Raw genomic sequence first — 14,897 nt, forward strand, 5'->3', positions numbered from 1 at the left:
TAGAACAGGGGTCAGCAAACTTTTTCAGCAGGGGGCTGGACTATATTTTGAAATATATATATATATATATATATATATATATATATACACAAATTCCTATGCCCCACAAATAACCCAGAGATGCATTTTAAATAAAAGGATGCATTCGACTCATATAGAAACACGCTGGTTCCTGGACCGTCCGTGGGGCCGGATTTAGAAGGCAATTGAGCCAGATCTGGCCCCCGGGCCTTAGTTTGCCTACCCATGCTCTAGAATAATGTGGGAGGTGGCCCTGGGGCAGCAGCAGGAAGGGGCATTGGCAAAACCTGCATCGTTCGTCTTCCTCCAGTGAGAGCATATGTTGGCAGTCAAGCTTGCAAAAATTTACCATCTGCCCGACAATAAATGTTGGAAATGTAATGAGACTGAAGGTACATTCTTTCACCTTTGGTGGACATGCCCAAGGATTAAGACATTCTGGGAGATGATTTATAATGAAATGAAAAAGGTATTCAAATATACCTTATTGAAGAAACCAGAGTCCTTTCTCCTGGGCATGGTCGGCCAATTGGTGCCAAAGAAGGATAGAACTTTTTTTATGTATGCAACAACAGCAGCAAGAATACTCATCGCGAAGTATTGGAAGACACAAGATTTACCCACCCGGGAAGAATGGCAGATGAAGTTGTTGGACTATATGGAACTGGCAGAGATGACTGGCAGAATCCGAGACCAGGGAGAAGAGTCAGTGGAAGAAGACTGGAAAAAGTTTAAAGACTACTTACAGAAATACTGTAAAATTAATGAATGTTAGGAAAATGTTGGAATGAAGTTATATGGCTTTAGTAGAAATGTTATAAGGAATTAGGTATAAATAGATTAATAGAGTACTAAAGGGAAAAATAAGGTTAGATAGAAAGCAGAGGAAGATGGAAAGGAATTGCTGAAACAATTAACAGAAGTGGAATACAAAAAGGGAGGTGTGAGGAGGTCACTGAAATAAGTGAATGAAAGATAAGATACGGAAATTGTTCGATTTTTTTAAAAAAATTGTTTTTGTTCTGTTAGTTTAGTGTGTTGTGTAGTGTTTTTGTATTGTGTTGTGTTGTTCTTTTTTCTTCTTATTTTTGTGTGTGTGTGAATTGTCGGAAAAGTAATAAATATTATTTTAAAAAAGAGAGAGAGAGAGAGAGAGAGCATATGTTGGCTCTCAGTTCAGGAGATAATTTTGGATTCTGCCCCTGCCCCCCTGCAATCTTGCAACCCTATAACTGCAGTAGCTTGTAATTAGAAGTATTTTACAACTGTTGTATTGAAATGACTTGGTTACACATTCCCCACCCCTCCCTTTTAAGAGACTTCCGGTGTTATCAGCAAGGGCTTTGTTGCTTTTGTGAGAGATGGACAGCATTTTCTTTGCCAAGATCATTAGCCATTAGTGAGTAATAGCTTAGGTCAGGAAAACATCCACTATAAGAGTTGGAGCGTGTTTCCTGATAACATTGAGCAGCCATCCTCATTTGTTTGCACAGCAGCATTTCCTCCTTTTTCCATATTGCAGTTGTCACGTAGGAAATGCAACAGTCAGAACTGGTAGCTTCCTGGGAACACTGGTATGAGGAAGGCATTGGTAACCAATTTCACCTATTCAGAAACAAACAAGCTAGGGAGAAAAGAGAATTACTCAGAATTAGGTAGTAAAACTTTTACTCAGAGAGTAGACCTGTTGAAAGTAATGGATGTAAGTCAGTCAGTCATGTCTATTAATTTCAGGTGGTCTGCTCTGAATATGACAAATGTTGGGAAAAACTCTTAGTGTTCAATTTGCATTGTTCATTGTTAGAGCATCTTCTTTGAATAATGAAGGTCTAAGTTTCAATTCCTGGCATCTCCCAAGAATCCTGAAATCCTGAGGAACCACTGCCAGTCAGTGTAAATGGACCAAGTTAAATGGACCAAGTGTCTGTCTCAGTATAAGACGCCTTCTTATAACTCTATGTTATTCATTTATTTATATGAGGAAGAACTATAGCTCAGTGCATTTAGAAGACATCTCCAGGTAGGTTTAGGAATGTGCCCTGCCATACAGTGTTGAGCTCTAGTCAGATCAATGGTCTGACTTATGAGGAAGCTTCCTAGGTTCCTGTGTAACCGATACTCCAAAACAGTGTTTGAAACTCCCCAGGTGCCAGGCACATTTTGCAATTGGTGCAGGTCCAATTGCAACTATGTGGAGATCTCTGGATCCCAGGTTGGCGACAGACATCTCCATCTGGCTGGCGCCTCCAGTTTTCTTAAGCAGAAGAGCTTATTTATTGCATTTATATCCCAGCTTTTCCTCCAAGGAGTACATGGTTTATCCCCCCTCCTCAGTTAATGACCCTGGGAGGTAGGTTAAGAGCCTGGCCCAGGGTCACCCAGTGAGGTTCATGTCTGAGTGGGGATTTGAATCCTGATTTCTCAGGTTCTAGTCCCACACTCTTCGCCACCACACCACACTGGCTTCCTAGAGTACTTCTGCTGTGGGGCAGCTATATAAGTAGTTAAATAATTATGGGGAAAGCAAAAAGTCACTTAGAGAAGGATCTGAAATATTTTCCTTGGTGCTTGAATTGGTTTTATTCCGTATTGTTTTATTTGATGTTCTAATGTGTTAGAAACTGCTTTGAGATTTTTTTCTTTGAAATATAAAGTGGTTTAGAAATTATTATTATTAATAATAATAATATAATTTTCATTGCAAAAAAAAAAGGTGCCTAGGCATCCCATTGTGGCGACCACAACCTAGCTTTAAGGTGCCATTTGGCTATTAGCTTATAGATATTTCTGAGCTTCTAACACAGCTCCAAAATGTTGCTGATACACATTCAAATTAGAAAAATAGATGTACAATAAAAATGACGTGCTTTATAAATTATGGACCCATGAGGTGATTTCCCCAGACTGCGCACACCTGGCTTCGTAAGTAAGGACGTGGTCACAAAGGAATACAGTGGTACCTCTGGTTGCGAACGGGATCCGTTCCGGAGCCCCGTTCGCAACATGAGCAGAACGCAACGAGCGTCTGCACGTGCACGGGTCGCAATTCGCCACTTCTGTGCATGCGTGTGACGTCATTTTGCGTGTCTGCACATGCGCGAGTGGCAAAACCCAGAAGTAACCTTTCCGGTACTTCCGGGTCGCCATGGGACACAACCTGAAAACGCGCAACCTGAAGCAAACGTAACAAGAGGCATGACTATAATTGGGAGCTTCATGTGTATCCCTGATTTGTTCCTTTGCAAGTGGGTCTCTCTGACAGTAAACCCTACTGGGATCAGCTACACTAGGGAGTTCCCCATTGGGAAACTGGGGAGGCCTGTGAGCCTCTTGGGAGGTTCTGCTTTCAGAAAATACCGTTCAGCAGATTGGGACTGACTGCACGTCTTTGAGGTTGTCCTGTGATGTTTGGTGACTGACAGGTGGGTCTCCCCAACCACCTATTACAATTTCTGGGGCCCTGGGTGAGTTTGCATCCGAATGGTATTGAGTGGGGTGTCAGTTTCAACTCAACCTTGTTGCATTGGAGTAGGGCCTTGAAGCACGAGAGGTGCTGCCTCCTTTGTGAGCCTTTACCTGAGGACACTTAACGTTGTTCTGAAGAGGCCGCTGCTCACGTTTCAGCTTTTAGAGCGTTTAGGATTACTTGGTAATAATGATGGGAGGTTACACTATGTTCTGCTCTGCCGTTCACAATACTTCAGGCGCTTCATGAAAAAACCCTAGCATCTGCTGTCTGGAGTCATTTATCAGCTAAATGAGATTACATTCCTGTGTGAAGCATTTCAAGGGCGTCAGTAGAAGACAGGATATTTCATAGGGCTTCAGGCTTCTTCTTTTTTTGGTTTTAAACTTATTCTGGTCATGCACGGCATATTTCTGACTCCGATTACTCTGCTCTAATCTGTGTTCTTGATACCTGAGAGCTTCAACATGTCTGCACCCATCTCCCAAGCCTATGCCATTTTTTGAATACCCTGAAATGCATCAACCTCTTCCTGCCACCTTTTATCTACCTGTTCCCAGACCTAAAAGTAAGATTGAGTTGTGAAGAATGTTTAATTTAATTCAATATTTATTTTGACCATTTTTATGCCACCTAATTACTGTAGCGTCTTAAGTAGTGTAGAAGGGGACTTGCTGCAATAAAACTAAAAATGAGTTTAAATTAAGAATTCCTGAAGTGGTTTAACAATCAGTACCTCTTCCTAGGGAACTCTGGGAAATGTAGTTCTGTGAGCGGAATGGGGGTCTCCTAACAATTCTCACCACCCTTAACAGACTACAGTTCCTAGGGTTCTTTGGGGGCAAGCCATGGCTGTTTAAAGGGGCATAATACTGCTTTAAGGTGTAGCTGTGGCCAGGATAGTAACTAAACAGCCTCTGCAGTGCTTTGGTAAAATGATGAAGGATGGAGGGGTGATGCTGTGGAAGGGGGTGAGGTTATAAAATACATTATAAGCTGGGCCAGAATTTCATTGGGTTCCTCCACCCACCCACACACCAAATGGGATAGCCATGTTCATATTTGAGTTTCTTCCTCTCCTTTTCTTATTCTTGCCATTCTTTTCCTCTTAGTCCCCCATGTTTGATGGCAAAGTACCCCACTGGCACCACTTCTCCTGTTTCTGGAAGCGGGCTCGACTGGTGTCCCACACCGACGTGGTCGGCTTCTCGGAACTGCGTTGGGAAGATCAGGAGAAAATTAAGAAGTCCATAGAAAGTGGCGGCGCCGGAACAGGTAGGCAAATGTTTAGTGACTCTCGAAAGAGATAGCCGCTTGCTGTATGAGCCCAGATATCAAACAGCTTTGGGCGATTTGGGTTCCCAGGCTTGTGGGCTAGTTGCTGCCCCAGATCCGTGGAAGGTGTCCTGGATTCAAGGAGACCAGCTGTAAATAAGAATCAGCCTCCCATGTAGTTGTCATGGGCATTTGCAAGTTTTCAGCTTGAGGACTGGAGGAAATTGTTTTTGTTCGGCCTCTTCTCTTTTTTCAGACGTAGATACCGAATGGTCTCTTCAGGGTTAGATTTAACCCATGTTCACTACCCAGAGGTCCATGCAGGGAAATGCTGGACATTTATCTAATATATATATATATAAATATATATTTTTTGTTTTCCAGGCAAAGGTGACCAAGAGGGAGGTGGCAAAAGTGATAAAAGTTTAAACGATTTTGCCGCAGAATATGCAAAGTCCAACAGAAGCACCTGCAAAGGCTGCGATCAGAAGATAGAAAAGGTAAAATAGGTGTCCAATTCTGTGTCTCTGTAATATGAGTTATAGCACTCGTAATGTATAAATCCTTTTCAGGAAGGGCCGTAGCTCATTCTCTGAGCATCTGCTTTGCATGCAGAAGGTCCCATGTTCAGTCCTGGCATCTCCAGGTAGAGCTGGGAATGTCCCAAGTCTGAAACCATGAGGAGCTGCTGCCAGCCAGTGTAGGCATTACTGAGCTGGATGGACTAATGATCTTACTCTATATAAAGCAGGTTCCAATCTTCCTGTACTGTGGAGGGTTGAGAAATTCTCTAGAATAATGTGGCTGGGGGCTAAAGGTGAAATTGGCAAAAATTGCCTCCTTTTAGAGCATAATCTGTAGTTGTGGACCTTTCTGCACGAATTAGAGACACTGATTAATTTAATTAATAGGGGGAAAATTAATGAGATTTCTCTCTCCAAAATGCTTCATTATTGTCTTTTAATATACATATTTTTCCTCAACCTTCTGTCAATATCTCATGCAACCTTTTACAATCTTGTAGAGCTCACGTGTTTAGTATAAGAGCTGACTTAGCCACTATAGTGTGAATGCGTGTAGAAAATTATCTGGCCTTTTTGCACATAACGGTAAACCGAACTATGGCTTACTGTGAACATGCAAGCATGCTGGTGCCGGGAGAGAACATCCTGGCCAGTTTTGCAGCTCATGCTTTGTTTCGAGCAAGACAGACTAGCACTAGATGGAATCTACACACAAATAAAAAACGCTGTGAAAATGCGTTTTTAAAAAAAGTTTGGAAGAAGAAAATACATTGAATTTGCCATAGCTCACTGTTGCCATCTAGTGTCACATTCGTATATTGCACTTTACAGCACACTTAAAATATTTTATTTGCAGCTGTATAGCTGAGTCCCCAGTGTGGCACTTTCAGGAATGAAGGGGGTTCCAGCATGCTTGCTTGTTCACAGCAAGCCATAGTTTGGCTTACGTGAAGCCAGTAACACAGACAGTTGTATGGTCTCACTCATTTATTTAATCCGCCCTCCTTCTCCCACTTTCTCCTGCAGGGTCAAATCAGGATTTCAAAGAAAATGGTGCATCCCGAAAAGCCCCAGCTGGGGATGATAGACAACTGGTACCACCCAGCCTGTTTCGTCAGCCGCAGAGCAGATCTGGGGTTTCTTGCCTCTTTTAGTGCCTCTCAGCTGTTAGGCTTTGGGCTCCTGAATGCTGAAGATAAAGAGACTCTGAAAAAGCAGCTGCCTGCAGTCAAGAATGAAGGGTATGTTGAGTATGCCAAAAGAAGGCAGGATTTCTGTCGACACAGCAGTAGCTCAGGCAATTGTGAGTCAGGCACAGTAATGCCAGAAACTTTAAAAGGTCTTTCTTCAGTTTTCCACTCCCCAGAGAGAGGATGTTCAGAGAGCTGCCAGGAGACAGCTCAGACAGGGGGGCTTGGGTAGTCTTAACCTTCCTTGCGAGACAAGTTGCTCAGACTGAAGTCCTGTAATTTGACCTTCTTGGTTCATGGAGTTACCTGGTCATGCTGGGCTGCTCATCAGCAAGGTGGCACTTCATAGTCACAGATAATAGGCTGCCCGTTGTTCTGCCCTAGTGGCACAGGGAGTAAGGTGTCTTGACTAAGCTGCAGTGGTTGCTTGTGTGAAGCCCTTAACAGGGTCTCCTTTGGTACAGCGGGAGTGCCTACAAACATAAGATGGTCGCACAGTGTAGGACCAGTGTTTCTCAAACTTGGGTCCCCAGCATTGTTGGACTTCAAATCCCATCATCCCTGACCACTGGTGCTGCTGGCTAGTGTTGATGGGAGTTGTTGTCCGGCTGAGGATCCAAGTTTGAGAAACAGCACTCGGTTGCTAATCCAGATTTCCTTTCATCCCTCTCTTTCCCCTGGGGAAACCCAATCTCTGCCACGGAAGTGGAGCAAATGTCAACTGGGGTTTTCCCCCATTTGCTCTGATTCAGTGTTAAATAGTTGGGTTTTCCAGGGAAAGCTGTGGGGCAAATAGAAGACCTCTCGGATTCATGCCTAGAAAGCATGGGGCAAGCAGAAAACCACTCACATCCCTGCTTTCTAGGCACGGGAGAAGTGGAAGTGTGGACAAATTCTAAATGCCCAACTTCTAGCTGAGGCTGTTCAGGGCTCTGCAGCTCATGAAATATATATACAAGCCTTACTTCAACACTTGGATGGTATTGTGAGCCAGACAAAGCACCCAGGCCCTCTTAGGAAAGTCACTTCTATGCCATGTTTACACTCGTCAGCTATTGCTTGCAACCAAGGGATCAGATTTGCATGCTTTCTTCCCGTGTCTATTTTGAGGCTGCTGCTTTGCCTCACACCCAGAGCAGCACAGGAAACTGAAGCTGGATAAATGATTTGCTCTGGCAACTGAGCCTAATCATGGAGGCTTTGACTATGCAAAAGCTTCTGGGGTGGGGGGCTTTTGCTTCCATTTTCAAAGGAGATAATTTTTCATTAATGCTCCTGCACCCCTTCCATAATGAAATATTTGCATTTGCTTGCCAGGTTACTACAGAAGCACAGAACGGTGCTAGAATCATGGTGGAAAATAACTTCGCTTGGTGTCAGTGCTAAAAGCAGCTTCATTTGTCATCGCGTTGCTAATTTGAAATCACTTAGATTCTTGGTTTCTGTACATGCAGTCATGTAAAAAGTTCACATGCAGCAGAGACATATCTAGGTCTTCAAAAATGGCTGGACTTTCAAGAAGCTTTCTCATTTAATAGGCAGACCTTTGCACCCGAAGACCAAACAAGGCATTGTGGTGCAGTTCAGTCGCTTCCTTTTCATTCCTAGGGGAAGGGACCAGAGGTTGAGTCATAGGGCATCTGCTTTGCATGCAGAAGGTCCCCTGTTCATTCCCATTGTCTCCAGGTAGGGCGAGAAGACCTCATGACCTTTTGGCAAGAGTGTGGTGAAAATGATCAAGGGAAATGCTTTGATTTCAGTAGTGGGAAAGAGGCTGCAGTCTTAGTGCCATTGGTATTAAGTGGGGAACCTAAGACTCTCCAGATGTGGTTAGTCTATAACTCCCATCATCCCTGAAAATTGACTGCCTTGGCTGGGCCTGAAGGGAGAGGGAGTCCAACAGCATCTGGAATGCTGCAGTTTCCCCATCCCTGCTGTAGAGCATCAAGATAGCTGAGGAGAAATATACCTTTTAAATGGCTATTCAGCTAATGCTTTGAGGAAGGGGTAGGTAAGATGGGCTTTCTTTGTTCAGAAAGCTGGTTGCAAGGTGTTCTAGGACTGCAATCTGGGACTGGAGACGGAAGTCCCAAGCACTTGACCAATCTCTAAGCTCAAAGTAGGAAAGGGAGGCCCCCCCAGCACAGGAACAAAGAGAAGAGGAAATTCTCTACAGTTCAACGTTTCTGTGATCTGGTGTGGTGTTTTCAGTTAACAACATTTAACCAATTTTCCATTTAGCTCAATGTATCTCAAAGTGTTAAACCATTTCTGGGCACTTTTCAGTTTCGTGATTTGCATTTTGATGATGGGGATACTTGAAACAGATCTCACAGATACGTGTAAAAGCTGCAAAGAAAGGAAGGGGAAAGCCTATGCCAAATATACAGTCCATCATAACGGGCGAAGGAAGACGTCGTGACACCCGGGGCGGGCCTCGCTACGTAGGGCGCATGTGCAGCGTCACTATGTACAATGCATGTGCCGTACATAGCGATGCCGCACATGCGTTGTATAGCAGTTTGTCGCCGCTCCAGCCGCGAACGGAGGATCCTGGCACCGTCCGGCGCTGGAGCAGCACTATACAGCGCATGTGCAGTGTCGCTACGTGCAGCGCATGCGTGCTACGCCACACATGCGCTGTACTTAGCGGTTTGGCGCCAGGAATCCTCTGCTCGCTGCTGCAGCCGTGAATGGAGGATCCTCCACATGCGGCTGCGACTTGTCACCCCTGCAGACATGGAACCCAGGGCGTTCCGCCCCCCCCCCCCGTTGCGACGCCACTGCATCATAAACTGCTGCTGCCCAAGAACTAGTAAATGGAGCTGATGGGCTAACTTTTGAGTAACTACTGACGTGAGTTTTCTTTCTCCTCCAGGAAGAGAAAAGGAGATGAGGTGGATGCCAACGTGGTCTCAAAAAAGAAACCAAAAAAGGAGAAAGAAAAACAGTCTAAACAGGAGAAGTTGCTGAAGGTGCGTTTCTCAGTGACTTCTCTTTGTTTCTTAGTTTGCTTCTCACTGACTAAACACTCTTGAACTACCTTCTGTGGGGGAATTCAAAAGCAGTGTGGACGTATGGAATAAAAGCAGAGATTGTCCTTTCTGCATTGCCTCTATCCCAAAGCGGTTTGGAATCCAAGCATATATGCAAGATTTGCTCCAAGCAGATCACAGTCAGTAAGCCAAAAACAAACATTGGCTGCACCTCATAAACAAACCAGGAGACTCAGGAGCGGTGGTGGTTTCACCCAGCAATATATTCCTGAGTGAAACCGCCATCCCACTCTGGCCTCATACTGCACAGAGTGAGAAAAAAGCTGCATTGGTGAGGCACCAATACAGTTTGTTCCTTCCTCTGCCTCTTTAAACTGCTCAGCTGAGGATCCCCCAGCCGGACGCTGGCTCCCACACAAGCGGGGGGAGCACTGGGGATGGGGAGCCCTCCTGCCCCCAGATGAGCTGTACAAAGAAGCTGCCTTGTCCCAGTCCCCTAGGCACTGGGGTGAAACCGCCTCAGCTCCCACGGTGAGAGCTGCGGCAATTTCCTCTGGCGCCTCGCAAGCTGAGGCCAATGCAGCTTGTTTTTTTTAACATCGTGGTATATCGCCAGACCGCAATGTTTGGCTGGCGATATACCGCAGTGTTGAAAAGTTGATATCGCCCAGCCCTAACCTCCACTCCTTTGTTAGCTGACTTGCTAACAACAGAATTAACCGTTAGGATGCAAACTGAATGATCTCTGCTGTTACACTTCCAACATGGGGCACCCCCTTTTTCCCCTGCAGTGTTCCTTGCCATGTGTCTTGCATGTGCAGTGGTACCTCGGGTTACGAACTTAATTCGTTCCAGAGGTCCATTCGTAACCTGAAACCGTTCTTAACCTAAGGCGCGCTTTCGCTAATGGGGCCTCCCGCTGCCAGCGCACGATTTCCATTCTCATCCTGGGGCAAAGTTCTCAACCCGAGGTACTACTTCCGGGTTAGCGGAGTTTGTAACCCAAAGTGTTTGTAACCTGAAGCGTTTGTAACCCAAGGTTCCACTGTACTGCACTTTAATAGTTCCATTAAGAAATAAATCTTTTTTTACCTGTACTGTTCTCTTCTACAGGAACAGACAGAATTGATTTGGAACATCAAAGACGAGTTGAAGAAAGCTTGTTCCACCAACGACCTGAAAGAGCTCCTGAAAGCCAACAAGCAGGACATTCCTTCTGGGGAATCCGCTGTGAGTTGGATGCTCTCCTGTAGATGACATTTTGACTATGTGCTTACTCTGTATTAACACTCCTTGCACGTTAATTACATTTAGGTAAATGTTGACAAAGTGAAACGTTTATGGAGGGAAAGCCCTACTCTTAATAGCTTCAAGAAGAATGTGGTTTGCGTCTGCATGTAGGGAAGTGTTAATTTTGTCGCCCTTCACCCGAAGATCTCAGGGCGGTTCACAAGATAAAATTGAGAGAGGAGATATTCAGTACAGTGGAACCTCTACTTAAAACCATAATCCGTTCCAGCGGTCCAGTCATAACTAGAAACGTACATAAGCAGAGGCACACTTTTCCATAGAAAGTAATGGAAAAGTGAATTGATCCGTCCTAGACGATGAAAAACACCCCCTAAAACAGCAATTTAACACGGATTTTACTGTCTAACGAGACCATAGATCCATAAAATGAAGGCAATAAGCAATGTAGTCTACTATAAAATAAATAAGACAGTATTGTAGATGAAAAAAAATTACATCTTTTTTCTTACGTGCACTGAGGGTGGGTGGGCTTACCTGGCTACAAGCTGGGAGTGGGGCAAGGGTCAGTAAAGAGCTGATTCACTTCGGCCAGGGTCACTTTTTTTTCTTGCCAGGCTAGGTTCTTCTCTGGACTTTCTCAGGTTAGTTTCTCGGTGGGTCTGCAGTGTGCTCTCTTGCAGGCGGCACCTCTTCCACAGCTTTGGGGGTGGGATGGGGGCCTTCTCCCTGGCGGCAGAGGCCCCAGCGCTGCCCCGTAACCGGCCGGGCAAGCTCCAGGCTGCTGGCAAGGCCTCTGTTCATATCTAGAGGAAAGTTAATAAGTCAAAACACCTACTGAAGGTTATAACTGGAATCGTACGTAAGTAGAGCCGTACGTAAGTCGAGGTTCCACTGTACTTGATTCTTCTTCTGAGGGCGGACAAATTGGAAATGGGTCAAAATGCTCTTGTGACTGCGCGTTCTCCGGATGGCTGGAAACATTTGTAGAGCTGGAAGGGAGCTAGGAGGTCACCTCTTCTAGCCCACAGCTTAGTCCAAGGCCTGCCATGTAGGATTCAGCCACGCTGTCCCTGACATGACTGTCCAGCCTCTGCTTAAATATTTCCAGCAAAGGAGAGCCCACCACCTCCTGAGGCTGTCTGTTCTACCGCTGAACAGCTCGTTAGGAATTTTCTTTTAATGTTTAGCCAAAAACTGCTTCATTACAATTTCCAACCGCTGGTTCAGTCTCCTGCCCTCTGAGGTGCCTGTCCTGTTGTCAGTTTCAAAATAGCAAATAGTTTCAAAAAGAGCAAATAGAATACGCCATATGATCATTATGCTTGTTCATTATCATCATCATTGTCAGGGAACTGCCATCGGAGCTAGAGGCGGAGGGAAGGCTCCAGAGGGATGGCGGAGAGGGTCCCAGTAGGGAGAGAGGCAGCCCGTCCGCTGGGGAAGGAAATCAGCGTAACACCAGTAGAGAAGGGGGGCAGATGGGGGAATCGGAGAGGAGGCTCCAAGACTCCTCGCCGGAGACCAGCGGAGAGAGTACGGGTACTCCGCTGCCCACACCCTCCCTGCGCAGAAGACTTCCGTGCAGGGAGAGTAGGAGGAGACTTGGCGTCAAGGAATTTTTGTGCTGGAAGAAGTTCAAGAAACGCCCACTGACGGATTCTGCCAGCGACTGAGACAGTCACGATGCTGGAGGCTGTTCAGTCAGGAAGGGTTTAACCAGGTAACCTCGTCAGCAGTGGCGGCAACTTACGCACGAGCAACCCCTAAATCCATTACAATCATCATCATCATTTATTATTGTTGCATACTGCCTTTCATTCAGAGATCACAGGGCAGTTCCAGGGTGGATTTGATTTAAATCAAATCGATTTAAATCACAATTTAAATCACTAATCAGTAAGACTTGATTTAAATCATTTTTAAAGGAAAGACTCATTCTTGCTGGTATAATGTTAATATTTACAACCAGAGGAAAGTTTCATTTTTGGAATAATAAATTTTCTTAGACTGAGTTTTAGCACACATGAAAAACTTAAAACAAATCCTTATTTCCTAATGAATAGCCTTTGGACTATAATGTGACATAAATAGAAAACTATCTTTAGAAAGATTTTTCTTTAAAATCCGATTTAAAAATAATAAAAAATCATTGATTTTTATCCACCCTGGGAGGTTCATAGAAACACAAAATGAGAACACAAAATACATGGTGATAATAAAAAACACCCAATAACCCACCTCCCACAAACATTTTAAAAGCCAAAGAAAGTTTACTCAGCCAAAGCTCTGGTTATAGAGAAACGTATTAGCCTAGTGCCTAAAGATATGTAATGAAGGCACTGGATGAGCCTCCCTGAGGAGAGCATTCCACAATTATTATTATCATTGCTATTTATTGATTACCTGCCCTTCACCCTAAAGTCCCAGGGTGGATTACACTAATAAAACACAATATTAAAAACACAACTTGCTGTCATAAAAATATTCTGAGATGCTAAGAGCCATGTAGGGGGGCTCCCTCCTCCACAGTATAAGACGTGTTGCAGCCTCTGCATCGGCAGCGCTTGACTTCTTCCCTCCTAAATTGTAGGTGTGGTTTCCCTGCTTCTCCCAACATGCCCACGGAGAGGCTGTATGCGGTTCTAGATTGGGAATGAGGAACGTTTGGCCCTCCAAATACTGCACCTCCCATCCTACCCAACTCCTGGCCACGCTGACTGGGACTGATGGGAGTTGGAGTCTTAACAGCATTGGAAGAGCCCCAGGTTCCCCATCCCTGATGCCAATGAAGGCTTTCAGGTTTCTGACCTGCAGCAGATCGCCTTCCCAAACTGTGGTCTTTCGGACCCAGCAGCTTCCTTTCAGGAAAGCAAAGTACTGTACAATCCGGAGTAGCATTGACGTCTTCTGCCCCATGAGTCCCAAACTTGGAAAGATGTACAGTGGTACCTCAGGTTACATACGCTTCAGGTTACAGATGCTTCAGGTTACAGACTCCACTAACCCAGAAATAGTGCTTCAGGTTAAGAACTTTGCTTCAGGATGAGAACAGAAATCATGCTCTGGCGGCGCTGCGGCAGCAGAAGGCCCCATTAGCTAAAATGGTGCTTCAGGTTAAGAACAGTTTCAGGTTAAGAACGGACCTCCAGAACGAATTAAGTACTTAACCTGAGGTACCACTGTATAGCTGCAGGCCATCTTGCTGCAGAGTGAGGTCCTGAGTTGGTGATCTATGAGTAGTATGGTGCAATAAATACTTCCTCTTTTCCTTCTTTCTTTTTTTTTCTCTTGTCTTTTCATGGCTTTTTTAGATCTTGGACTGTGTTGCAGATGGGATGGCCTTTGGGGCTCTGCTGCCCTGCGAGGAGTGCAAAGGGCAGTTTGTGTTCAAGGGCGACGCTTACTACTGTACACGCTACATCACCGGTTGGACCAAGTGTGTTGCCAAGACGCAGACTCCCAAAAGGAAAGACTGGGTAATCCCAAAGGTAGGCAGTGCATCATGTTTTTAACTGCATATTTTAATTTATTTAATAGCTACACACACAAACACAGTCTCCCTGTGCTGCCCAGTACTGTCATCCCTGCCTCCCTCACCATCGTTCTGATGAAAATAGGTTTGGGCTGGACCTGAAGAAACTGGACTGGCGCTGTCCCACGCACAGCTGCCTCGCTCCATCTTCAGCAATAGCCTTGGTGGATAGGAGAGAAAGGAGGAGACAGAGACTTCTCTCGTTTTTCCATCCCTTCCTCTCTCCATCTCCAGGAGTGCCGTATTTTTCGCCCTATAGGACGCACCGGCCCATAGGACGCACCTAGGGGTTTTTTGGGGGGGGGAATAAAGAAAGAAATTTATCCCCCCCCCCAGCCGCGGCTTCAGCGCGCCCCGCGCTCCAGGCAGCAGGCTGCTATCCGCAGCCTAGGGAGCCCTGCGGGAACTCCCGCAGGGCTCCCTAGGCTGCGGAAGCTGCGCGAAGCCCGAAGCTTGGGGCGTGCTGAGCTTAGCGCTCCCCAAGCTTTTGGGTGCAGGCAAGCTCTCCGCTAGCGGTGGGAGAGCTGCGCTAAGCCCGAAGCCTGGGGGCGCACTGAGCTCAGTGCCCCCCCCCCCCCGGCTTCGGGGTGCAGGCAGCTCTCCCCAAGCCGTGGGAGAGCTGCGCGAAGTCGCGCAGCTCTC

General features: G+C 45.7%; 1 protein-coding gene across 1 annotated transcript in view; it reads left to right on the plus strand.

Annotated features, from left to right (window-relative positions):
- PARP1 (poly(ADP-ribose) polymerase 1) overlaps nucleotides 1-14,897 on the plus strand; it is a 37,627-nt gene that overhangs the window by 3,195 nt on the left and 19,535 nt on the right. Inside the window, exons 2-7 of the mRNA XM_081000129.1 lie at nucleotides 4,600-4,762; nucleotides 5,147-5,262; nucleotides 6,313-6,527; nucleotides 9,355-9,451; nucleotides 10,586-10,702; nucleotides 14,035-14,211. Coding sequence (XP_080856255.1) covers nucleotides 4,600-4,762; nucleotides 5,147-5,262; nucleotides 6,313-6,527; nucleotides 9,355-9,451; nucleotides 10,586-10,702; nucleotides 14,035-14,211 — 885 coding nt within the window. The remainder of the gene's footprint in view (nucleotides 1-4,599; nucleotides 4,763-5,146; nucleotides 5,263-6,312; nucleotides 6,528-9,354; nucleotides 9,452-10,585; nucleotides 10,703-14,034; nucleotides 14,212-14,897) is intronic.

This window comes from Podarcis pityusensis, assembly GCF_964106645.2.
Source record: "Podarcis pityusensis genome assembly, chromosome: 3".
Taxonomy (NCBI): domain Eukaryota; kingdom Metazoa; phylum Chordata; class Lepidosauria; order Squamata; family Lacertidae; genus Podarcis; species Podarcis pityusensis.